The sequence below is a fragment of the Prinia subflava genome, chromosome 4 (assembly GCF_021018805.1).
Source record: "Prinia subflava isolate CZ2003 ecotype Zambia chromosome 4, Cam_Psub_1.2, whole genome shotgun sequence".
In the NCBI taxonomy this organism is placed as follows: domain Eukaryota; kingdom Metazoa; phylum Chordata; class Aves; order Passeriformes; family Cisticolidae; genus Prinia; species Prinia subflava.
Window position 1 is genome coordinate 42,388,699 of NC_086250.1, and position 27,317 is coordinate 42,416,015.

Consider the following 27,317-nt stretch of genomic DNA (forward strand, 5'->3'; position numbering starts at 1 on the left):
CAAATTTAGGAGGTGTCAATTACCATATTAGTTTCTTATTATAAGATTTTTAAGAAGTTTGTTTTTAAAATTGGTGTAAGGGATTCCTCTGCAGTTAGAGCTGGGCACTGGCCATGCCTTGGCTCTCTCTGGCTATTTGCCCAGATGTTTTAGCAAGAAATTACATATGAGTTATTTGACTCAACAATTTGACCTTTAAATATAATAGCTGAATTGATCTTTGAGGTGAACCTGGAATTCCTGCCCGGGAAGGATGAACAGGATCTCACTGGTAAAGAAGCACTTCAGCTTTTGCAGTTCCTGGGCTGATCAAAATTATTATCAAAAAGATAACAAGTAACAATGTAACATTTATGTTATGAACCTGAAGAAAGAGTAAATATGAAACCTGGATGTTGAATTTAGACAATGGAGCCTGACAAGTTTGTTAACTTAAGGAGAAGATGTGCCTGTGTTTTATCATTAGCAGGTTCAGCAGTCGTTTTACCCATCACCTCTGAGGAGTGAAAAGGGACATTGCATAGCCTTAGTGGCTGTCACATAGACTGCAAAGATGACCATGTGGTTGGAAGTTATGGAGACAACAGAAGTCCTGTGTCAGCAGCATGGTCCTGTTTTCATCGATCATCCTCGAGTCACTCCCTGCTCCAGACTTCAAGAAGACATCCAGTGATGCTAAGGATCAACATCTTGTCTCAATGGACTTTTTCTTTTCATGTGTTTTAATTTTATAGTAGATGTTGTTTCATTTAAGTTTCCTACATAGATGTAGTTGTATTTTAGGTAATATTTCACGTGCCTTCGGTGTATGTTTTGTAGTTATTAAGGGCTGTTATTTCACTTTGTGGTTTTTGCCTTTCTGGTCTTTGGGATCATGTAGATTTTTTTTGGAGTCAGATATCTTTTTATTGATATTTTTATTAATTTTATTATTCTTTTTTTCTTTCTAGGTGACATCCTACAGATATCATGGGCCAATTGAGTGAACGATGATCCAATACTGCACATCCTGCAATGGGTCTTTGCCCTTTCAAACATCGCATGCATTTTTGCATTAAAAAAAAAAAAAAAAAAAAAAAAAAAAAAAAAAAAAAAAAAAAAAAAAAGGGTCTACTCAGGTTGTCCAAATAATTGGAAAATTAAATCAGTTTGCGGTTGCAGGTGTAATGCAAGGACCACTGTCCTTTGCTAAAAGGCAGAAAAGCCCTTGTTATCTGAAAGGATGATTCCTAGAGTGATAGATCTTGACAAATTAGACTGCCATTTTTGAGCAGGCTAATGATGTTTTGTTTTTTTCTGTATTAGAATTAGTAAATAGCTAAGCTTGACGCTGGTGCATGGACATGGTTATGAAGGGTCAACACCAAATGCCACAGAACTTCCCTGACCATTTAAGTTGGTGCCCAATGAAAGTTCTATTTAGTAACTGGTTGATTACTAATGGGACTTCTGGTGTCATGTTTGTCTTTTTTCTCTTGCAAGGGCCCTGCAGGAGAGGACACAGACACAGACGCCGCCCTCAGCAAAAACTAAAAGGGGGAGATGTGGGCCTGACATTGGTCTGAATTTAGGCTTCAGGCTCTGCTAGTGTCTGTGTGAAAGGCAAGTGAGCAACTTTCTCATGTTAGCCTGAGAAATCTAAAGGAGGAATTCAAACAAACCTTGGGAAGTGAGAAACTATCTGCAGGTGGTGTTTTTCCAACATGTTTACTGGAAAGAAATATTTACGAAAGAGTGTAGACGCTGAATAACCAATCATGTTCTTTGTACCGAACTACTCTATAAAAGTAGAATGTAGAAGAATAAAGTTTGCTCTCATCTTTACCATCATGGAGAGTCATGTTGTTATTTCGGTGCCGTCCGAAAACCATAGCAACAATCCATTTTACCTTACTTATGGAAATAGGCTCCTACAATAGAGTTGCTCTGTGCCCACCTGTCTTTTGTAATAGCTCATGAATACAGAGATCAACTTGAAATTAACTTGACTGGAAAGCAAAGACTTGAGTGATGTTTGTATCTTCGTTTGTGTTTTCATTAAACAGCTTGAGTCCCAAGGAGTCCCAAGCACAACTGTATATTGAAGCCAACAGACTTAAACATCCACAGCATGGAATAGACACCCAAATTAGCAACAGCCCAGGGATTTATTAAAAGACTTTAGAACACTTATGAAGCACTAAAGCATTTACCTGACAGTCATATGATGACATAACTGACATTTCTTTATTTCCATTTGAGGGCAACCACTAAGCAGAACTGTGACAAGCAAGGCTTTCCCCTTTGAGATCATATGAAGTAAGCAGTGGAACATGGAAGAACACTTTTTTTTATTTATAGAGCTATGTTTGGAAAATCAGTGGTTGGGCTCATGTCTGAGTTAGAAAGCAAGCCCTTTTACAATACATAAACAACAGAAATAATTTCTCTGAGTAAAAAAGCAAGGAAGTTTCATCTCAGTATCAAATAACAGCTATAAGTTTGAAAATAAATAAATCCAAGGCAAGTAAAAAAAAAAATCTAATTGTTGTTATTGCTAAACACAGTAACAGTATTCACTTAAGACATTTCAAAACAGTTATCTTTAAGATTTTTTAAAAAATAAATTCCCAGTTCTTCCTGTGATGAGATTGAAGCATTTAAAAAATTGAAAATGAAAAAATTGTTTAGTATGTGTTAACAGACAGTTCCTCACCAGGAACAGGAAAACTGCATCTCTGCAGAACTTCACTGTGGAACTTAGGCCGTGACTTTAAGTTACAGCATTCCAGATCAAAGCATGTAATGTTAGCTTCACCTACAAGACCTGATAGCTGAGCTCAAACATGCACCTATTAATTTAGGTAGGTTGTCTAAGCCTGACTCTATACTTTGACATAAATCTGGAATGTATGATGAATTTAAAAATCATTTAAACATAACACTCTTTGAGATGTTTTCTTTAAGTTAATGATGTGTACTGTCATGGGTTGGCACTGGCCAGATGTTAATGCACCCATGAATATATGTTTTTTCCCTAACAGCTACTGTGGGATGTGATCAGGAACAGAGCAGAGCAGGCTTAAATCTTGAAAACAAAAAAACCCCAAAACTTTATTACATTACATAAGAACAGGGACAGAAATACTCTTAAACACACACAGAGACAGAAATAAAAACTTCTTAGAACATTTCTTCTCCCAGTTTCTACCTCCCCACACATAACTCTTCACAGACTAAACCTTTGGGTTTTAGATCAAACAATCACTACTCAAAAACAAACTAATCTTCAATTTAGCAAGGGAGAGAGGAGTCTCTCTCGCACCACAGACTGTTCTCTAGGAAACAGGGGTCTACTCCTTATGTGTTCCTATGTTACTTATGGCACTGCCCGGAGAAGTCTGCCAGGGTGACACTCTCTTTTTCCTATGTCCAGCACTCTCACTGCTGTCCATAGTCTAAAGCTGCATACAGGGCTTTTTAAGGATGCTTGCATGCCGAGCTCTCCCCTTTTTACCCAGGGGCCGGGGTTCCAGGAGCAGGTCTGCCCTGAGGGGAGAGGGCACCACCTCACCCTCCCCCTCTCTTCTCTGCTCGCTCCACTCTTCAAGTGCCAGTCACTGTAGCAAAAGCAGGGCAGCTGCATCTACCCAAAATGCAGTTTATGTTCAAAAGAGACTCAAGTTCAGTCCATGGCTGACATTATGCAAGAAAAGTCTAGCTCAGAAGGCTACTCCTCTCATTCTTTGCCTATCAGGTTCTTTCTAATCGTGCTTTATCACTTCAGTCCCAGACCGCTTCTTTCTCCTTTTTTCCGAAATCACCAGTCATGAGAATCAATGTCTAAGAAAAGTTTCTTTCTGCCAAGCAAGGGTTAACAGCTTCTATCTCCCAGCAGGGTGCGGGCTCAGGCACTCCCAGGCTCGGCAACCCCCACCTGGCTGGGCACCTTCTCCCGGAGTTTGGGGGGGAGGGGGGTGAGCACACACCGAAGGCACTTCCACAGTTTTCCACCCCTCCATCCTGGACGGGGCAGCTCAGTTCCAGTCCTGTCCCCTCTCTTCTCCCCCCCAGGGGCTCCGGCTTACCTGAGCCCGACCACGTGTTTCCCCTCCCCCACCCAGCCTCGTGGCTGGGCAGGGGAAGGAGGCCTGAGACGTCTCTCTGCTAAAACCGAGATCCAAAAAGAGGCCGAACCCCCTAGACTCCTGCTTTTAACTCTTTGTGTCCTCAGAGGCGTGTCCAAACTTCCGAGTGACCAATCCAGGTGCCAGCAGAAAAACTGATTACTAATTGGCCTGCTTACCTCTCCCTGGAAAAATTCACCTCCCCTAGCAACCACGACATGTACTTACCACAACAGCTCCACTTAATTTGAGGTTTTCTTTCTGTATATTCCAGTATTTTGATTTAAAATTTATGCGTGTGGAAAATATTAATTGTTCTACAAGACATAAAGTTGGTTTAAGGTCCCTAAATTATCTAGGAACTCTTCCAATGTGGTAAGTAGGTTAAATATTTTATTCTGACATCTGTGCATACACTTGCTTATGAAGTCTTATAAAATAATGCATAATAATACCTTAAAATAGATGATTCTACATAAATTCCAGCTGTTTGCCTGCCGTGTACAAATTTCATGTCACATTTAACACCTTCTACAGTTATTTGAGCAACGCTCATGTGCCAGTATAGGTTTATATTCCTTGTGTATTCTTTCTTTTGAGAAAAAGGAAGAGCAAGCTGTTTAAATACTATTACTCTGCCAAAGCCTTGCTATACATTAATGTATGTTAATGCACTAAAGGGCTGCTGGATCTCTGAATCTACTTTCCCAAAGCCTGAAGTAACTGCATAACAGATGTTAAGTCAGGAGATCCACAAGAATATTTACTCTGGTCTCTCCCTTAACACCCACAAACCATCAGTCACGAAAGATTATATACTCCCTACACCAAATTTAAGACCATTATCGTAATATGCTAACACTCTCACAGCTGTATTTTTGTTTTATATCTTTCTGTTTCAGGCAAAGGACCAGGTTGTGAGAAGGTGTAAGTCAGCAACTGTAACCAGCACCACTGGAAAACAGGTTCAGGAAGGGCTGTGCTTTATAAGACAAGAAAAAATAGCAGCTTTTCATATTGTTTGTCATTATGCCAGGGAAAAAGTGGCAAAAGTCATTTCAGCTCGGTGAGCAGAGATGGGAGCATGCATTTTGGAGCTGTTTATGATGTTTCATACAAAGTCTATAATACTGTGACACCTATGTTCTCTTTCAATGGCTCAAAAGAGCATTTACTTGCATTTGTGCACAGAGAAGTTGTGGGTATTCAGAGTAGATTTAGATTAATTGTCATGACGAAAATCGTCCCTGTGAGGCTGGTGAGGGGCTGGAAGGGGTTGCCCAGAGAAGCTGTGGCTCCCCATCCCCGCGAGTGCTGTAGGCCAGGTTGGATGTGGCTCTGAGCAATCTGGTCTATGGCAGGTGTCCTGTCCATGGCAGGGGGCTTGGAACTAAATCATACTAAATCACCAGTCTAAGAAAGGCCTGGGTTGGAAGGAGGTTTAAAGGTCATTTAGTTTCATACCCTTTAAGGTCATTACAAAAAGTCCCTCTCCATTCTTCTTGCAGGCTCCCTTCAGGTACTGGAAGGCTGCAATTAGGTTATCCCCCAGCCCTCTCTTTTCCAGGCTGATCAATCCCAATTCTCTCACTCTTTCCTCATAAAAGAAATGCTCCATCCCTCTGATCATCTTGGTGGCCTCCTCTGGACTCTGTCCAACAGGTCCATGTCCTTCCTGTGCTGGGGACCCCAGAGCTGGGTGCAGCCCTGCAGGTGGGGTGTCACCAGAGCAGAGCAGAGGGGCAGAACCCCCTCCCTCCCCTGCTGCCCACGCTGCTCTGGATGCAGCCCAGGACACGTTTGGCTCTCTGTGCTGTGAGTGCCCATGGCTGGGTCATGTCCAGCCTCTCCTCCCCGGCACCCCCGAGTCCTTCCCAGCAGGGCTGCTCTCCATCTGTTCATCCCAGCCTGGGCTGATTCCAGGGTTTGCCCCGATCCAGGTGCAGCACCAGCACTTGGCCTTGTCAAACCTCATGAGATTGCCATGGGCCCAGTTCTCAGGCCTGTCCAGGTCCCTCTGGATGGCATCCTGTGCTTCAGGTGTGTCACCTGCAGCACCCAGCTCAGTGTCATCTGCAAATGTGCTGAGGGTGCACTCGATCCCTTCAGCACTGTCATTAATGATGATATTAAGTATTATAATTTATTATAATAATAAATAAGGTTTCACTGCAGACCCTTGAGAAGCAGCATGTGTCACAGATGTCCATCAGGACTCTGAGCCATTGATCACTGCCCTCTGGATGTGGCTGTTCAACTAATTCCTTGTCCAGCTAAGGGTTCACTCACCAAGTCCATCTCTCCAGCTTAGAGACAAGGATGTGGGGGTCAAAGGATTTACAGAAGTCCAGAGAAGTGACACCTGTAAACCTTCCACTGTCCCCTGATAAAGTCATGCCATCACAGATGGCCAATAGCTTGGTCAGGCAGGACTTGACTTTCATGCAGCTGTGCTGGCTGTCCCGAATCACCTCCCTGTTCCCCATGTGCTTTAGCAAAGCTTGTAGGAGGAGCTGTTCCATGAATCCTAGTTTGAGTTCTCACTGCTATAACACAGTGATGTAATTAGAGATCACTCTGTAATTTGTTTTGCATAGTGCCAGTGAATTTATGCTTTTATTTTGCTACCTCCATTAATTTTAGTATGGAAATAGAGATAAACTTTCCTGATAAAAAGGTAATATTTTTTTAACATATATTGACAATGTCATTACAGTGTTCATGGTGTCATTGACCCAAAGCAACATGAAATGACTCAGTCTGAACAATATCACATTTATTTAAATGAATTGCTGAAAAAAGTTGAAAATAAAAGTATATAATATTTCAAATTGCATAATGATACATTGTAGATTTTGCATCTTGTCAATTGGTTCAAACATATTTTCAGCCATCTGCTCTGCAGAGTCAATGCATCTGTCTTTCCAGTCAAGGTTTACCTTTTATTTCTGTTTCCTATAAGGCTGGAAAAGCCCAAGGAGCTCAAGAATTAATATTAGTATAAACTATTTGCTTTTTCTCTTTAATTTTTTTTTTTTTTTACAAAATATGAAGTCCACTAACAAAAGCTCATTCAATCACAAAGGCTTTAAGCAAGTACTTAGTAATGCTAATGGAATCCTATCTCTGGTATTCAGAGGAAAACAACTCAAAATGCTTAAAACCTGTTCAATAACTTGGAAAATACTTTCAAAATATGCTGTTTTTTCAAGCAGGACTAAGTCAAAATATTATGCATTCTATGACAGTCATCTCTCATTCAAAAACCTTTGGCTAAATTATTTTAGTATTCCTGGACAGACTTTAGACAGAAAAGAACTAAAAATATTAAAAAGTCATGCAACTATTTCTGTATTATTTTTTATATTTGCATTCTTTATCATGTGTCTGGGAACGGTAACCTGCATTTCTGACATATCCTATGTGTTTGTGTAACAGCAGTGAAGTAAATTAGTTCAAGAATCATTGGAAATTTTTCTCTGTAGTTCCTCTGTGGCAGCATTTATTTTTTTCCCATTTCATCTAACATTTACAACTGGCTGCACTGATTCCATAAACCTTGGATAACACAGTAACCTTGACAGAAAGCAATGAGAAAAAAATGCTTGTGCAGTAAATACCACCGAACAGAAATGTGTAACATTGAGTCAGGGCTGTTAGACCATGAGTTAGGAGAGCTCAGCAGCTAAAAGCTCAAGCTGCCAGAGAGGACGTAGCCAGTTGCTCAACCTCCATCACACTTTGCTCTCCACTTCCTCTGCTCTTAACTACATTTCCTCAGTGTCATTACTCTGAATGCTCCCATTCTCACTTGTGTTCTGAAGGAGCCTTGTATTGCATCAAGTTTTTATCTTTTGACCTCTAATGAACATTAATTTGACCTTCATCTATTCCTTAGGAGGTTTATAAGGAATTCAGTAATTGTGTGTGTGGTGACACACAGGAGCCCAACTGATGGAAGAGTGCTCAACTCCAGCTGCTTCCTCTTCTTCCTCACAAAAAGGTCACACTGGCAAGTTTTGAAGTGCTCAAGTCAGAATCACATTTATCTGACAGCAAATATAAGCTGCCTTTTCCTGAAATGTTCAGGAGAAACAAAAAGCAATCAGTGGTGCTTGGTCTAAATGTATTGCTTTCATGGAGGAATCACAGATCCTTGATCTGCTGTGGTGTTTTGTGTTTTCCTAGTGATACATCAGAGACATGAATCAAGGGCTTTACATATTTTGATTAAAGCTCTTGTTTGGCTTGCAGGTTTTTTTGTTTGTTTATAAATGCGTATGGAATTATGGACCATGTAATTTAGAAAATGTCTTCAAGTTAGCAAATTGCTCTATATCTATGAATTTTGAAAAGTTGGAAAAATGCCCAGTTTTTAATCAAGGAGTTGCCATGCTGATTATTATTTACATGGAACCATATCAATGCTTTTTATTAATTATGTTTTGTATGCTCTGCTGCAGAATTTTTTTACTGAAAGGCAAAATCACTTGACCACAATGCAGAAGGCTTTAAGATAAATGATGACATTTCTTTTGAAATGAGCATTATGAAACTTCATCATATTTAATAGTAAATGAGTGTAGTTCTATGAGCTACTGAACACTCAGAAGATTTCAGAAACATATATGGTCACCGACTAAAAAAGCTCTGGCCCAAAATTAACTGCCCAAATTTCCCATTGACATCTTTATTATAAAAAGAAATTATATTTCATTATATTTCAGAAAAATATTTCATCATTTTTTAAAACTTTCCTTTTATTTGGTTTCCTGTTACCTTCAGTATCACTGAGTAGAGTGAAGCCCACACATAGATATTTTCAAAAACTAGTCTTTCAACTTAGAAAAAGGTAAGAAAAAATAAAGAAGAAAGGAGGGAACAAGCTAAAGATGAGATGGAGCACAAGCACCTATAAGAGAATTGTACTCAGAGACCCTCTAACACCAAGCACATATTTTTCGAACCACAATCTGCATACCTCTGTAAAGGGAAAGAGCATCAGAGCATGATATGTGCATTGCAAATAATCTTCACAGAAAAATAGTCATATCTTCACAGAAAATCAAAGCAACCAACTTGTAACTTGAGCATGTAGTGTATCAACATGAACATTAGAAAATTCAGTGGCAAATAATGAGTTACTGGGAAAAATTAATGAAAGTTTTCTGCAGAAGAAAAGACAATGGATTTTAAAGCTAAGTATTTAACAGCAATTAAGTCCCCAGGACATCATAGGCTTGCATGAATTTAAATTTAAAACAGCTTTTCTGACTCAAAAAATATATTGGGAATTTCATTTAAATAATGTTACTGTTAAATGCACAGTGAACCTGTGCCATGAAAAGCCACTTGTCCTTCAAATGTAAAACCAAACAAGGACTTATCCACTATCTCCCTCTGGAAATATAGTAAAGATAATAATACTGATATATAATTATCTGCAGCAGTATACATTACACAAGGTAATAATAAATTAAATTTCCATTTCTTTCAGGGATTCATTTGGAATTTCATGAGGCATAACTCTAAGGTATTTCATAAGGCATAACTCAAATGTTCTCATGAAAATGGGTAGTGGTTTTTTTTAGAGGTATCATCTTTGGAGTGTTATCCTTCTGTCTTTGTAGATGGCTGAAATGGATGGCTAAGTTCAATTTGGTAATATCTGCTTTTGAGCACATGAACTGAAAGCATCCCATTTCTGAGTATTTAAAATAAATCCTAATGGGTCTACTTTGAGGGAACAAAGGGAAATTAATACTAATCAGAAACTAGAGGTTTATTTATAGCTAACCAGTATTTCTACCTAATAGTTCTCCTGTCTCAAACATGATCTTATTAAAAAACTGCCATGTCCAGACATGGAGACTACATACTCACAGAAACACATAATAAAAAACCCCAATGCTTTCCCTCATCTGACTGATGTACTAAATGATAAAAATGGCCTGGTTTTTTCCAGGAATAATAGAAGGTACTTATCCCATTTATAAGTATTTTTTCACTGAAACGTTCTGAACTCACTCTTTCACTTTCAAAGAGCTCAAAAAATTTCTAATTGAAGACTTAGTGTTTAGTACTTTGTGCCTTTGAAAATCAGGTTACAATTTTTAGATATCAAACTTGTCTTTACAGCTTGCTAACTGCGAACCAGACTGCCAAACAAGTTCTGTATATTCTGCTATTACAAGGGTGGGGGGGAGATTTTGTGTGGATCATAAAACTGAAAAAAAAAAAAAAAAAAGACAGAGGTTACACTATAACACTGTAAAAATTACAATTACAGCAACTTGAAAATAAGAGATATGTAGTTAATCTAAGAGATAATTGTTGAGAACTAAAAGATTCAAAACCCCCCAACAACAAGAAAAAGATAAAATAACCAAACTGAAGAGTTCATGCAAATATTTATTTTAATTCTTCATAGACATTTTTCCTAAACCACGTTACTGGATAGTTACAAAGGTTTTCCTTTTTTTCTTTCTTCCTTCCTCTTTGAGGAAGGGCTGGCTCTTCTAAAAATCTCTGAGTATGCACATGTGAACACAATATTTGTAAATGTTCATTACTCACCGCCTTCTATTTATTATTCCCTATTATCATGCATTATTTTTATACCTCTACTTAAAAATCCCTGGCTACTTCTCCTGGAAGCAGAATAATAAGTTCTCAATTCTGCCTAGCAGAATTTTAGCGTGCAAAAAGTCATAACAAATACAATAGCCCAGGCTATTGAGTAGTTCTAAAGAATGTAGGGTTTATTCTCTCCAACTCAACCCAGTACATTTTTCAAATAATGCATTCACACTGAAAAATTCAGCCAAGTTCAATTAAGATTAATATTGGGTTGGATTTCTCTGTCTTCTACAAAGTGCCCATCATATTAAAGTTCATACAATATCTCATTTCCATCCTGCACCTCATCCTACAGTTTATTTGTTTTTTTCCAGAATAATATTATAACTAACTCAACTTGGAAATGATTCCTTATATACTGTTACATGCAATAATATGTAATTTCAGAGAAAGCACAAGACACTTGCTTCTCCTCAGTTGGTCCTTTATCATATTCTTTTCTGCTCTCAGTTTTGCACTGTATAATTAAACTTCAAATTGAAAATACTGAATCTATTACCTATGATGTTTCTGTGGACCACTTACTGTGAATTATGGATCACGAGTGCATCATTAAGTCTCATCTACATACTTAGAATAAATGTGATGAGAATTATAACTCTGGATGTACGTATTTATAACTTGGCAGTGTCCAGATAAGTCATCATATTTAGGTCATCGTCAATAACATTGTAAGATTATTTCCAAATGCACTTAACCCATTAGTACATCAAGCTCAAACTCTATTTTATAGGAAAAAACGCTCTAAATCATTATTTTGTCATTTTAATTACAATTTTTTAAACTAATATCCAGTAAAATGCATATGGTGTATTTCAGTGCTAATGTTTAGAAGCCTGTGTGTCAATTTCTCAAACTCCTTTACAAACTTTAAATTAGATAATTTCTAAATAATTTGATACTATAATAAAAGATTATATTTAGCAATAGAATAAATATTCAGTTATATGTAGTTCCTAATGTGCTGAGAGGATGGGAACAAGGAAAAGGGAAAAGAGAAGAGTGAGGAGAGGAGAAGAGAAGGGACAAAAGAAACAGAAGGGGGAAGTGAATTTGTTTTAAAGATATATGAAATGGGAACTAAGAATTCTCATTAGTTTTTGGCACCTATTTAGAGTGTAAGTGCAGACAGTGGTAGCGTATAATGGGATCCTACTAGACACAGAATTAACATTATTCACACTATTTTTCAAAATACATTCAGTTGCCAACTAAAACTAAGACTTTTTGTGGAGCTTCATTTGCTTTGTTTTTTCCCCTGTTTTCAGACAAGTGAAAAAAAACCACGTGCTTATATTGAGAAAAATCTGTTAAATTATAGAGTGAATGATATGTAAAGTAAAAAAAACCACTGACTATTCGTCTTCCTGGTCAAAAAGACTAAAAGCAATGTAAACTGTTAAATGCCTAGAAACATGAAGAAAAAAAAATCAAAATTAGAATAATGAACAGTCAAAAGTTATCAAAATAACTCTTGATCAAAAACAGTGACAAGATTTATGTGATGTTTTTTCATTTTTTTGATGCATTTTCATTGCAACTGTGCTCAAATTACTGGTGTTTATTACACCCTAAAAGAAGTGGAAACTTGGAGGACAACTCAGTCAACATGTACAAAATTCTGAAAGTGTCCCAACCCAACCATTCTGTGAGCTTATGATTTCCAATTTGCTTAAATTTAAGACAATCCATATTTAACTGCTTTCTAAAAATAATACTCAGCAAAATATTTACTGAATAAACAATGATTTAGGAGTGGTTTCTAATATCTTCTTTCCTCATTATATTTTCCTTGCGTCTCTCTAGCCTTTTACAGTCAAATACCTGTCTCAGAATAACTCTATCCAATGAAATTGAAGGAGAAATCAGATACATTTTTAAAATCTTTCTATCTGAGTAGATGTCAGTTTATCTTTGCCATGCCAACCTCACATATGTTTTCTCATCAGAGCTGAATTTACTATTGAACTGTCACTTTTAGATTTCCATCTACTTTAGAAAAAAGAAGCTTTACTTGATGCACTTTCAATTTTTTAAATTGTTCTCTGTGTAGAGTCACATGCCGTTTATTTTGTGGACTCAATCAAAATTAGCATAAATTATGACCAAGTTAGGGACTGAAAGAGTAATGAAAATTAGTAGAAAAAGCCTGGGACTTGGACAGTGGAAAAGAAGTATATTGGACAAAGGGAATTGAACAAAGGCTGTTATGGCATTTGCATTTTGGCTAGACTAGAGAGGAAACAACATTCCTAACATTCTCTACAGAGTCCCTTGTAGCAGCAGAAGATGCACCTCCACAGACAGAATTTTCTCAAAGTGTGCAGGTAGGAAAGTCTAGATCAGATCTGCTTACATGAAAAAGGAGTATTTGAGCTCTGCCTCAAAAAGCAACATGAAGGGGCTTGGTGACCTAGTCCCCCCTTCTTGCACTTGAAGATAGTATTTGTGTGGCCTTTGAACAAGGAGGGGTTTTTACCTGCTGTGAAGAAATAAAATAACCTGCCACTGGCAGAAACCTTATTCTTCATCTAGTAGTGTGAAGCAGCTCCCTTCTAATGACTGTGATTCATCATAAATTCAAAATAAATTAGTGCCCATTAAAATACAGGCTTTTCATGATTTGTATTACAGATACTGCCTAAGCATCATGCATTTCTGGAGCCACCTTTCAACGAAAGAATTATGTTGGCATTCTTCAGCAAGAACATATTAAAATAATCCAATGAAATATACCTACTTTTGCAAAGATTTACCATGTGTGCTTGTGAGGAGAATATTATTGAGGTTTACTCAGGAAAATAATATTTTCTTCTTACAGGAGGAACTATGTTTCTTTAGTAAGCTTTAATACACCTTACTGGAAAGCAATTGGTCAGAACTTTGACCTAGGCAATGTGTATATCTGAACACCTTGTCAGGTAATTTTTTTATAATATCAGGTGAAATAATCTGGAAGAAATTCCATAATACAAATTTGTTCTTGTCTTAACCCCATTTGCCACTTCAGCTCTGGTTCTCTGAGCATAGGGTCAAGTGCTTTGCACTCAGCTAGCTGTTTACATTTGATTAAGTAAATATGAAGAGCTTCTAATTCACAATGGCAAATGTAACCTTGCACACACTTTCCACAGTTATAAACTATGGTGCTGTGTAAAAGACAAGAGAATCCCGCATATATTATGTGGCATGCTAGTTGATTTTTAAGGAACAATACAGAAAATTAAAACAAGCATTGCATGAATTAAATTTATGCTTTAATATAAATTTTATTCCAAAGCTGAAATAAAAATTTCAAGCCTCAGAATTCTCAGTTAAAACTCTTCAAAAAACTCACTCTGAAATATCTTTAATGTGTTCTGCCATATAAATAAACAAATTTAAAATATAACTTTGTGGCATTACCATGAACTAATTCTTCCAGTTAGCTCAGAATTATTACAAACATTTTTTTTCAAGGTTGCTAGGTATCGTATTGCATTTCATTACCAAACAGTCTTAGGAAACTTGCAACTCTACAGTTTCTTATTTTAATGTAAGCCCAATGTGTTATTACATGCAGTCACCTAGTACCCACTGAACCTCTCTCTGAGATGAACTGCCACATCTCATTCTGTGAGGTGTAGTCCTCTGAGTGACTGCTCACGTAAGGGGGCACCAGCCCCTTACAATCCTCTCCAACGTTGACTACATTCTCTTCCCGTGTGAGAATCATACAATTTCAGTTCACTCCCTAGAAGCGTTTTGTTACAGAATCTGTTGCTTCAATGAATAATCCTTACAATCACAGTGCCTGATTGTTGACTTCTCAGAGAACTTTGCAGCACTGGAACTCTATGGAATCCAATAAATTAAAATTGAAGTCAAGTCATAAATGATTGACGTAAAGTCAAATTGCAGTATGACTTTAAACTTTTGTTTTTCATTTATGAAGCAGAGATAAGCTTACTAACAAATAAGTCAGAAGTTTTATCCACTGATTACTTCAATAAAGTTAATACCACCAGCTTTGCCTAAATCCTGTAAATCTTCAAAGCTAATATTCTATATTTTATTTATATTTTATTGGGGGAAAAAAGATATTAATCATTTATGGATCATGTCTTTTAAAGGTGAATATAAATAAAAATGAGATTTTAATGACTGCCTTTGGAAACACTAAAGTCATTGAAGGTATAAAGTCAAGGAATCTTGATGTTGCAAACACACCTAAGGATGAACATATTTGCATAAATATATAAATATGTTTTTATGTTGACTATAGGTACATGGAAAAAAAAATGAGGTATTTAAAATGAAGCATTTCTTGCAGGGTAAGCACCAATGCCCATACTTGGAATGGAGTTCCAGGCAGTTATGTCAGATGTCTCTGATAAGACAGTAACATCATCACTGAAGATGTTCCTTCTCTCCACCTTTAAACCCCTATGTTCCTTAATTAAATGTTTCAGGGTAACCCCTCTGGAGTCTTGGGTTCTTATGGATTGTACAGTTCCTCTAAAGACAGTCTTTAATTTAAATTCAGAAGTAAAACCTCCTGCACTTTGTTTATTTACTGGCTGCTCTGAAAAACACAACTATTCTGATGAAGCAAGTAACAGCAGACTCGTATACTTTATTATGTGCACATAAAACTTAGCAATGCCACAATATGGACAATATGGCACAATATGCCACAATAATTCAAATAATTTAGATCAGCACTGCTCCAGAAGTTTTTCTGACTGAAATTTTGCTTCCAAGGACATAAGCATACTCCACCTTCTAGGGAAGGCCAAATAGGACATCTGTTTCTTTCTCTTGTGCCAGTCCAATCTTGAAAGCTGGTGCACAGTCCTTGGGAAATCCTGCAAATCTGGAAGCAATATATGTGGGACAGAGAAGCTCATCCTTGTAAAAGAACTAAAAATTTCAGTCAAGCAAGTTCTGTTCCAGAAAGAGCAAAGGATTCCTCCATAGGAGAGCAGTATGAGTAAGGTTTGCATCGTGGCAAAATTGGTGCTGCCAGCTGACACTGATACTGATAAGAGAAGTGTTTGAGGATCTTGTTACAAGGAGATTGAACTGTATTCAATTTTTAAATCATTCACCAAACCTAAGAAAATATAACAGATCCATAGATTTCTATCAGCTTATAATCAGCTACAGAAGAATGTAAACCTGCCAATTATTAGACAAGCCAGCCGTGGTTTTTTTCTTATCTGGTTAGAGAAGAAAGGGAATTATGGGTATGAGGAAAGTCACTGCAAGGTAAGAGAAGATTTACAAGCTCAAAGGTATTGTTAAAATTACCAGGTATTTTTAACAGCATTGAAAACTAATGCAACTGAGTCAATTTCATGGAATTTGATTAAAAAGATTAAAGAAGAAAATCAAACCTTAAACACAAGAAGCTCAAAATCCCTAACAATGGGGTTGTATCTCTAACAAGAATGTTCTTAGGTTTCAAGGTCTCTAGCTAGCAAAATATAATGTATTAGTGTAGGGTAACAATCATGTAGGGTGGCATCAACTCAGATTTGTTGATGTTCAAAATTTGAACTTTAGATTCTTTTAGCACTCAAAAGCCAAAGACGTCTTTATATTTGATGTGTTTCAGACATTTAGGAATGAATTAGAAATTCCCATCTACTGACTCCAGACGATGTCTAGACAACTGGTCAGATGTAGGTGCCTATGCTGGGAAGACTAAACACATGAATCCTGTTCATATTATTTCCAGCTACTATTGCTAAAAAGCTGTAAGGATACCATTACTTCCTTCTAAGTTTTCTAAAAGTGAAAGCTCCTAATGGCAAGTGTTTCAAAGCATTACACATAGAAAACCAAAGAGGGAACACATTCCCATCATCACTGAGAAACTGTTAAAAGATGTGTTTGAACTGTACGAGGAAATCAACACCTTATTTCATAATAGAGTTCCTTTTTAAATCATATTCTTTCACTTGGATGTCACATCATAGTAGATATTCCCCCAAACAAAAATGAGGTAGAACTGCAATGCAAATCCTTAACTGTTTCTTGACAATGAAAAAGTATCTGCCAATTTTTGTGGAAAGATAAGATTTCTTTTGCTTGTATGCACCAACAAAACATGTATTACCTACTAAAGCTGCATTTGTTTGTATTTTTTGACATACAGAATCTCAATAGAATATTATTATTAGATGAAAAGGTTCTGACTCGTGAAAAACTCTCCATATGGTTTATACATTTAAACACATGTGCCGTGTGGTCTTTGAAAAAATCTTCAAAACCAGTAAATCAACTTAAAGAGAGACTAATATAATCATAAAATACATTTTAAACATCACTTTTTTTTTATTTCTGTTGCTCCTCTGACATCACCGTAAGCCTATCACTAAGTCCCTGGCACACCCACCTCTGTTAACGACTGCAGAACTATATATCTTTATGAATCACAGTACATCTGAGCTGTTGCCATTTGATACTGGCTTAGAATACCTTCTAAACCTATCAGTAGAACTCTGTTTTCCTTGAATATACTCTCCAAAATAAACAAGTGAATAGTTCTTAGACATTCCAAAACAATGGACCAGTAAAATTCTATAATAAGTTCTTTGTAAAGTGCTGGGTTTATTATTTCATTTGAAGTGCTGGGTGACTACAATGGTACACACAGGCTTTTCCTTCCCCACAGTTCTTCCCTGGTATCTGCATAAGTGTCTCATGATTCCCAGTTGCGCAAGACCATTGTTTCATTACCTTTGAATTGCCCAACACACATCACAAACACAACCATTGTATGATCCAGTGAAAAACTATATGGGAACTAATCCAACATCTGCAGTAGTCACAAAATAAGCATTCCTTCGTCAGTAGTACAAGCCGAATGAACATATCAAAGGCCTCAGTTTGTCCCTTGATACCTTTCTTAAACAAACACAAAGTTTTAGGCCCTTAGAAAATGATGCATTTTATTTATTATTGTTAGACTTTGACCTATTAATTGAAACTAATTGGAAATCAAAAAAGTCATTTTTACAGATAAAAAAGCTGTCAATATTGATTTGCTTATTGAAATTCCTGTCTATAAAACCAAATTAAGATCAAGACAAATATGAAGCCTTACAAAGGGAAAGAGTTATTAATTAATATTCATTATGTAATCCACATTACCTACTTGTATGTAAATGAGATCTGTTTTAGTAAAAGGCTCAAGTTAATGAAATTTAAGTTACCACTAATATTTCTACAGAATCATGGAATTATTAAGGTTGGAAAAGACCTCTAAGATCACCAAGTACAATCATTAACCAGCATGTTTGCCTCTAAAGCACGCCTCATGTCATTGTATGTATCAAACCACTGCCAATACCCTATGACTGGAATGGCAAAAGAAGTTCATGGAAACACACTGGGAGCTCTGTATGTAATGTCTTTCTGACAATTACTCAAAATTAACACAAGTGTACAATAAAAGACAAAAAAATCCTTATTTCTCGCAGTGGAAGCATGTCCTTAGCTTTGAGATTGGCTTCCTGAGTGTATTCAGATCCCAGCAAAACCTTTTTTTTCATGACAACTCAACAAAATTGAATCTCCAAAAGACACTGAATATTTAGCAATTAGATCTTATTTGTTCAGCAAAATGTAACAAGTTGCAGAGTAAAAAAACAGCTTGTTCCTGTACATAGGGTGACAAACCTATTTGAAAAGAAAATGTATAAAACCATCTACAACAGATACACTTTTTTTGCTTTTCACCTTTCTTCCCTTTACCATTTTAGTGTTTTCTATACATCTAGGAAGACATCTCTGTTTAAAACATCTCTGTTTATAACGTCCATTGCTACTGCAGAACACCACCCTACAATGTCAAGTTTTACTAAAACTCAAAGCCTTCAAAGAAATATAAGGCCTGGTTGTATTACCCTTCACAGGCTTTAGCATTCAGGTTTTGTTTTTCAAGAACTGAACTTACGTATATTTATAATATTTTGTTACTCTTATCTCCATTTGCTAGTAAGAGTCAAAATGCTCTGTTCTTGTTAAACCTCATTACAACGCCTTTTTTCCATTATCTGTGAGTCTCAAATTAACTTGACATAGAGGTTTTACATATATCTTAGGCTAAATGTGAAGTATTCCCTTATGCCCATGAGGCACTCAGAAACTTAGCAAGTTCTGCTTTCAAGGACACTCTAAATGAGGTTATTAAAATTCAATACTTTGCATATTCTGATGGGGAAAAACACTTGCCCCTGACAACAAAGGAGATAGGTCAATTCAAGAAAGCTTCTCAATCTCCATATGGATGGCCACTGAATTCCTTGTGCCAGTATTTGTAAAACCAAAATTAGAAAATGTTATTGGGGAAGAAGAAAAATGTAGGAACCCAGGTCCTGCCCAAAAGTAAAACTCCATAACCATCTGTTGTTTGTGTTACATGAATTTCACAACTGTCATCTCCACTGTGCACGCCATTTCATCTTCACAGCAATATCACCAAAACACCCACTGAGACAAAATCACAAATATTTTGAACTTACCATATGATAAGTTATTTTCCGAATTAATATTAGACAAAGTCAAACTGAGGACTTATGTACAGGTTACTTTTGTGCTGTCACATGAAAAATCCTTCAAGGATTTGCTACTGTTTGGAAACAACTTAAGACTTGGATAACCTAAGCAATACTGAAGAAAAGGAAGATATTAAATGCTACATTTTTAAAGTATGTGTGTTCTGAAAAATTATAATGGCCACTCCATACATTTATACAGCACCTTTCTTCAAAAGCAGTCTAAAGACGCGTTTTAAACTATTTACTCAGAAATATTACCCAGAATTTAAATTCATGTTTTTTGAACTTCAGATCAGCAAGACTGTCCCATATTTCACAGCTGGTATGGCTTGAAGGATTTATCAGCTCTCAAGCTAATCTTCATAAGCCAATGCTATATCCAAAAAGTTATTTTTGAGAAACAAAAAAACAAACAAACAAAAGCAACAAAACCCACAAACTGACTGTCTTTGGAAACATGACAGAAAAAGAGTTAAGGACCAGCAAGCGAACAAACTGCTTTTTCCCTGAGGAAATCTAAAACTCAAGGTCAGCTCTGTCTGAAATCACCAGACCTGTCACATGGCTTTCATAGCTGCCACTATGGCTCCTATCAAACCCACAGTAAAAGCAATGAAAACATTTTTACTGGAAACAGATCAAGCTCTGATAAGAAACTCCTTAATTACCTTTGGCTGATAACGCTGCACAAAGTGAGGGGTAAAGTTTTGAAAAAGAAAGAATGAACTAACAGAACTTGAGGTCAAATTTATTTGACCTTTTCCTTTAATTCCTTCATTTCTCCATGCGTTGGAGCGGAAATACGACTCTGTAAGTATATGGATACATACGTATTCTATATGCATAAGAATACATACATGCACATGAGTTTTACACATGTATCTATTCATATACATATAGGAACACAGATTGTGCTGTCAGGATAGCTCAACTATCCTATATCTAACCATTTTATCCCAGCTTCTGTCCTCCAGTAACAAAATTCTGGTGGTCCCAATCTCAGTCCCTTGGGTGCAGGAATCCATCACAAACGCATCACCCTTAATTTAATGCAATTGGCAGTCTCTGCTCAAGAGAGACGGCAGAAGGAGTTACCATGGAGACTGAACGACTGCTCTTCTCCAGAGAATGCTTTTATCAAGAATGGCCTGAACAGTAGAGGCTGTGCAATACTTGCAACCTTAATCACATCGCTGGATCTTGCTTTTTGGAATGCCTTTTTAGTAAACTCTAACACACATCAAAAGGTTGGGGGGTGGGGGAAGAAGGAAGAGAGAGCTTAAGAAAACAAACAAACCAACCTCCTAAAACACAAACAGTATGAAAACAGTATGAAACTGCATATTGTGCCAGATTGAGTGAGAGAAGAAGTTTTGTATTGATTTGATTTATCAGATTTGTCACCTATGCCTGGTGCTCTCCTAACAGGGTGAATGCTGTGCTTGACCTATTTGCTGGAATTAACCAGGACTGCAGGAGACCATATGGATTGCCAGATGGTCTGCTATAATTTAATGCCATTTATTCTAAGTATGAAGTAAGAGATAAATATAATTAACATTCTTTTAGCTCCTTACTGGAGCTGAGGCATTGAAAGGTAAGTTAATATCTTGTTGCTGAAACACAGATGCCAGCTAATTACTGCAAGAGGCTGCAGCCTCCAAAGCAAAAAGTGTCTGCATGGACTCTAACTTATTCACTGACCCCACTGTGATGATTAATAGGTTGAATGCTAAGCAGTAATGAGGATGACAGATCTTAGATGTTTTCAGGTTACCTTCATTAGTAGCATGATGAACACGTGTATGTATCACACTTCATAGTAAACAATGCACCTTGTACCTGTGGCCTGAACGTGTATTTCACATTACAGCACGTCAAATGTGAAGGAAGAATCAAATTTCAGACAGTAAAAACAATGAAGAGATTTCCTTCAGAAGTGTTTTTCCGGATTGCTATTTCATATTCTGCCAGTGATTGTCTAAATGGCCCAGTTTTTAGGAAGTGGTCCTAGAGAAGCTTTGGCTTCAAAGAGTGTTTATATCAGGCAGGGTCGTCATTCTCAGCATTTTAAAACCACAAGTCTGTAACAAGATATCCAAACAACTCTGCTTACTGTTCCTGTGCTGATGATCTTCGTAGTAAATGGGGTAGGTGTTAGCAGAATGAATAGCAAACAATTTTGTGATTTTTAATGTCAATATACAAGTGGAGCTAGTAACTGGTACTGGTAGAACAGTCAAAGAAGTATTAGAGAAAAGGCAGAAATACTGAATCTTTTATATTTAATGGGAAAAGTCTTGCACATTGAATGTCACAGATAAAAATGACAACCACTAAATATCCCAAGATTTGCATGTGCACTGTTAATAAAACCTGGGTGAACTTTGACCTGACAGAAATGGCATAAATTAAATGCTGTGCAGAGAACACAACATAGAAGCACCTGCGCTATAGAGCAAAACTGCTTTACATTGTTAAAGGAGCTCAGGGTCAGCAAGTCACAGCATACAGAAGGCAGAAAAAAAATCCAGCTTTTTACCACCTGTGCTCTTCTTGTGCTCCAGATGGGTTCAGCACTTGTTCAGAGGCCTCCACAGGTACACAGGTACACTCCACGGTGCAAGTGCTGATGCACCCTTAAGGAAGTGGTACATTATGGGAGGACTTGAATGTGATGAGACATACCCTCTTTTACTCCACTCTTGATTACTTCAAGTTATTTCTTCACCTGGTGAATTCTGGTGAATTCACTCGACTATTGTCACTGGTCCTATAAAATACTTAATATTTCTCCACCAGCATGTGAGTAACATGATTTTCTATTAGTATATGAATAAAAATAGCATCAAAATATTTTTGTTTTGCAAATATTTAGCACACTTTTGTTGATATTGATACCATTTGTCAAGATGTCTTCATAAGGTCTCTGTGATTGACAGATTTTGAAATAAGATCTGTTTTTCCATCCCATCAACTGAAAAGTATTTACCAGAGGTGCTAAAGCTAATGCTATGATGGCTCCAGCTCCCTTATTGGAGTCAGAGGAGAAAAAGGTAATTGGGGAGAGCAATCCAGATAATCTGATCCTCTTTGTAGGCATGCTCCTTACTTCCCTGACTGCTAAGTAAGGTAGGGCCATTCATGTGTCAGAGCTTAGAGAGACTGAAATAAGAGATTTAAAAAATACCATGCTGAAAATGAGACTTCTTCATTCATCACAGATCATTTGTTGGACCTGACAACACTGTACTTTACTATTACACAGATACAACTTTTGGAAAATACTGGAGTGATACTCTTCAGTGATTAAAGAGTTTCAGTATCACTGTGCTATTGGCACAATGTTTTCAGTTTCTATGTCTATACATTCACATAAATGAACATATACACAAACACATGTTTATAAATATATGCATTTAATTGCTCCATCAGTGCAAAAGTCAGATGCTCCAGGTGGTTACCTCTTAACATTAAAAGAAAGGGAAACACCAGACCTGATATTTAAATTAATGTAATTCACACCTTTGAACTGTTTAAGTGTTTTGCCTAAAAGGCAGCTAGCTCTCCCCAATACTTAAAAAAGAGGAAAAAAAATCTGAAAGAATGAAAAAACCATGCAGAATTTAACAAGTTAGTCTTGGGGCTTGATAGACACAAAGCCTGTCAAAGCAGATTTGACAGTTCTTAAGCATAGCTTTATACTTTAAAATCCTTTTACATCCATCTTGTTCTTTACTTGCTTGCTTACAAGAAAAAAGGTATCAGAAAACTTATGTTCACTGTTCAGTCCCAAGAATAAGACTGTCTGCACCTTAGCTGTCATACAAATGGCATGTTTGAAACATCACTCTTGGCCTAAATGGAAAACAGGATTTTAGGACAAATAGGAACCAGATATAAACTTCCTCTCTACAGAGGAATACCTGTGTCTCATGAATGAACCCTCATTGTCATAATAATAATTATTATCTGGCATTAAGCCTCATCATTGGACTTACTGAGAAATCTCATCAAGGCAGTGAAATCTGACCAAATTTATGACTAGACCCAGAAGAAATTATTTGGGCATTGATTTGTTGGGAAATTATACTCTCAAAAATTGTGAATTTAGGGAAAGATTGCAAAATCTTTTTTTGTCTAAATTACCTAAATCTTAGGTAGAGGAATAAAGAAAATGCCCTAAGGGGGAAAAATGGTTTAGAACCATTTGAAAAAAACAACCAAGCAATGTTATTTACTAATTTCATGAATGTCTTACCTCCTGCATACATGACAGCCAACATTATCGACGATATCCAAGCTATCTCACTATATGATGTGTGGAAGATCTCTTGTATTTCTTTGAAGAACACTGTGATGGCTTTGGGGAAGGCATAGGAAAATCCAATGGAGATAAATGCCCCAAAGACCACAACCCATCCCCACCCTCCATCAGGGGGTGGGTAATCTGGAGCTCCTGTTGCAGGTGGCATTTTTTGGTCTCTGTCTCTTCTCCAATTAGACTGAAAAACAAGGAAAGAAATAGGATGTAAATTTTTCCCCTTTTTTTTATACCAAACTACATTATTCAATAGTCCTTTACAGGGATCATAAAAATCCCTCAGAGGAAAGATCAATTTCCAGCTTTAAAGGGACCACAGAACAAGAGTACCTGTTTTCAGAAGCAAAGCTGTTCTGCAGAAAAACTTGTGGCAAGAATATTTCCAATAGCTTAGTCAATATGTGGCAACAGTTAAAAATCACTGATCTCAGTCCCTGAAGTTATATTTGCAATTAGTCACTTATTGCAAAGTGACTAGTTTGTGTGGGTTAATTTATGTAGCTCTACTATCTACAGAGTGGAGGAGAAACAGTGGAAAAAAGTTACACCTAAATTACAACTAAATGCTATAAATAAGTGTTAGTGAGATTTATTAGTACCTCAGCAAAATCATCATCAACAACAGCAAGGAACAAATTGCAAACATCTGGAAAGCAGAGATCTAAGCAGAGATTTAAAATTCCCTGTGTATCCATAAAATAAATCCACAATATTAAAATTTCATATTTTACTTTTCAGATTTTGATATCTTGAAGTTGTATTACTTGCAGGACCAAGGTAGTGCTTGATGGTACTAACTTTGCCGTTTCCACATATTAGAAGACATCAGGAAGATTTCCACAGTTCTTCTATAATTTAGAATTGACTGTAAGAGCTGCCACCACACTGATACCTTACAGAGGTTCAAAGAGGTGTAGCCAACATATCTGGGCAGCTCAAATCCAGATAAAACTTCTAAGACCTGAAATAAATTTCATATTGCTAATATCATCCTCATATCTACAACCTTCCTTTTTGTGCATTCTGCATTACCTTTTCTAGAAAATATGTAGCAATGAAAATCCATTTTTTGTTTATGAGATTTTTTTCCATTAACAAATCCCATTGTTATTAGACGTGAACTGGAGTCCACTGTGGTTTTTTCTGTGTAATCCAGCCTACACAGACAGTATGAACTGCAAATTCTTCTTTCCTCCCTGTTTATTTCTTGGGCATTTAGGCGACTTATTACTCTTGATTGGTCTCCTGCCATACTAGTATTGAAACTGTGGATGATAACAGTGAGTAGGTTGCTGTTATGCAATCTGTTATTACCAGCAAGTCTCTACATGATTTCTTCTGTGCCACTTACAGCATAATTCCAATTTCTCACAGTAAACTCCATTAGCAGTGGGAGTGAGATGATTACCTTAACAAAAACTAAAAAAGCCCAGCTGTGTCAGCTTATACTTATCTCTTGGGATAGTGCCTGGAGTACTTTTAGGGTAAATGCCATGTAGCACTGTATGCAATATATGCCACAAAACAAGCAAAATGTTGCTTTTACGATTACCTATTACCAGGCTAGCCCTGTGATAGAAACCCAGTGTACTTTTGATTCTCCAGTTCACTGAAGCTGACTGTAGACATCATCTGCAATCTCATGTAGCTGGCACACCTCTGGGGAAAGCTAAATCAATGACTAAAACATCTAGCTTTTAGGCAAAATTTTAAAAGCCCAGGTAGTTTGGCTTCTGCACCATATAAGTAAGATTTCCTGCTGGCAGCAATAGGTATCTATTGCTCTGTACACAAAGCATATAAATCTTTTCATATGCATGTCCAGAGAGAACCTCTGGTATGTACTTTGTTTCTGCTTATCCCAGTCTCAGTTTGATGTTAGTTGACCGAGAAAACTCAGAGAGGAAAAGCTGGGCCTGCCAGTAACTAGAACCAGTTGGATGAACAGAAACAATTCTGGTTGATGAGACTTAACTTAGTCAACAGTGTTAAATACTGTTTTGTTTTTGTTAATAAAGATCTATTAGAAGGAAAAGTATCTCTGAAAGCCCACTGTAACTTAGAGCACAAATAAAAATGATCAACTGCATGTTCAAGAGCATAAAATCTCAAATTTGCCATAAAAAGCAGAATTCTATTTCTATCAGTTAAGTAAAGAATGAGAGTTTGCCATCTTTCCCAGAAAAGCTGTTGTTCTGCTCATCTGAGAAAACTTTTGATTGTTTCATGAAAAAGGTTAACTATTGTTTTCTTACTCTTCAAAGTCTTCAGCATATTTGTTTTCATGTTTAATATTCACATGACAACACTTCTATCACTATTATAAATTTTTGTAATGGCAAACAACATCAACACATTGCTCTTCAAAAAAAAATGGAAGGGGCTTATCAATTTACTGAGGAAGCACTCCTTTTCCTAAAAATAACACAAAAGCACTTTGAAAAATCACAGCCACCATATTAGTCAAAAGAATGCTGAAGGTTCCTGAATGTCACTAATGAATGGTCTGGAGAGATCCTGCTAAATCCACTCCTTTAGGGAAGAAGAACAGGCTCTGACAGTTCAGTGCTTTCCTCCCTTTAAAAGCTTCACAGTAAATCACAGGAGCATTGAGGAGAAAAGCAAAGGGGCATTGGCTGCTCCTGTGCCTTAGCCTAGAGGCAAATTTGTGCAAAGGCCACTGCATGTTTCTGTCTGCCAACCTACAGTGGGCATTATGCTGTCACGAAGAAGAGCCTGGATCATAGTGTCTCACACCTCCTGTTTATCCCACAAAGTAGGGCTAAGAATAGCTTCTCTGGTATTCCTTTATAATCATCATGGCCAATATTAGCTCCAGTTGGTAGAAGGTGAAGACAAAAAAAGGAAAAAAAAAGACAAATGTATGTTTGTACCAAGGTGAAAATAAACATTCATTTTCTCACAAACATTAAATCCAACATCTCAAACATTCCATAGATGCTCAGGACCTGAAGCAGTAAAATCTTGTAAAATCTTGTAAAATCTGCACTTAATGTCCTGCCACAGTCCCTGAAACTGAATCTCTCCCAAAGAAGTCCCATCCATTAATATACCCAGCTCCAAGCTAAGCCTAACTAGTAAGATTTGAGTAATATAGGTAGCATTATGACAAGTGCAAAATTCATCAGCAACCAAAAAAACCCCAAGGTTTTATATTAGTAGACATAAATGTTGATAAAGGAAGAAGCAAAAGATGAAGAAATGAAGCACTGACAATCAAAAAGCCTTTTCAGAACTCATATAGGTTATTATGGGCCATGAAGAATAAAAAGCAAAATGGTAGAAATCATAAAAACAAGCATGTATGATTATGTTCAAGTAAAGGACACAGTACCAGACCAAAACACGAAAAAAAGAAACAGAACTTGAGTAAATAAGGATCACCACCAGTGTTTTTAGTCAGTCATATGAATTCCACCATGTGCTTAAAGCTAGTGAGAGCATTGCTTGTACCTATGCCTTTGTAGGCAAGCAGTGGGCGAGGAGCACTGCCCTCTCCCAGGGAACAGTGACTGGAGTGGGTCCTGAGTGAAGCCATCCATCTCACTTCTCGCTGTCAAACACACAGAGATTCCTCTGCCTTTACATACCCTGAGTCAGATGTGCACAAGGATTTTCTCCTAAGCTCCTTCTAGTTCCCTCATATAAATCCCATTTATGTAAGCAGTGGACAAGAAC

The 27,317-nt window shown here is 37.0% G+C and overlaps 1 protein-coding gene across 1 annotated transcript in view; it reads right to left on the reverse strand.

Annotated features, from left to right (window-relative positions):
* The window catches only part of SLC16A7 (solute carrier family 16 member 7), an 81,080-nt gene that overhangs the window by 10,187 nt on the left and 43,576 nt on the right, over positions 1-27,317 (reverse strand). The window contains exon 2 of the mRNA XM_063396574.1: positions 23,556-23,799. Coding sequence (XP_063252644.1) covers positions 23,556-23,769 — 214 coding nt within the window. The 5' untranslated portion in view covers positions 23,770-23,799. The remainder of the gene's footprint in view (positions 1-23,555; positions 23,800-27,317) is intronic.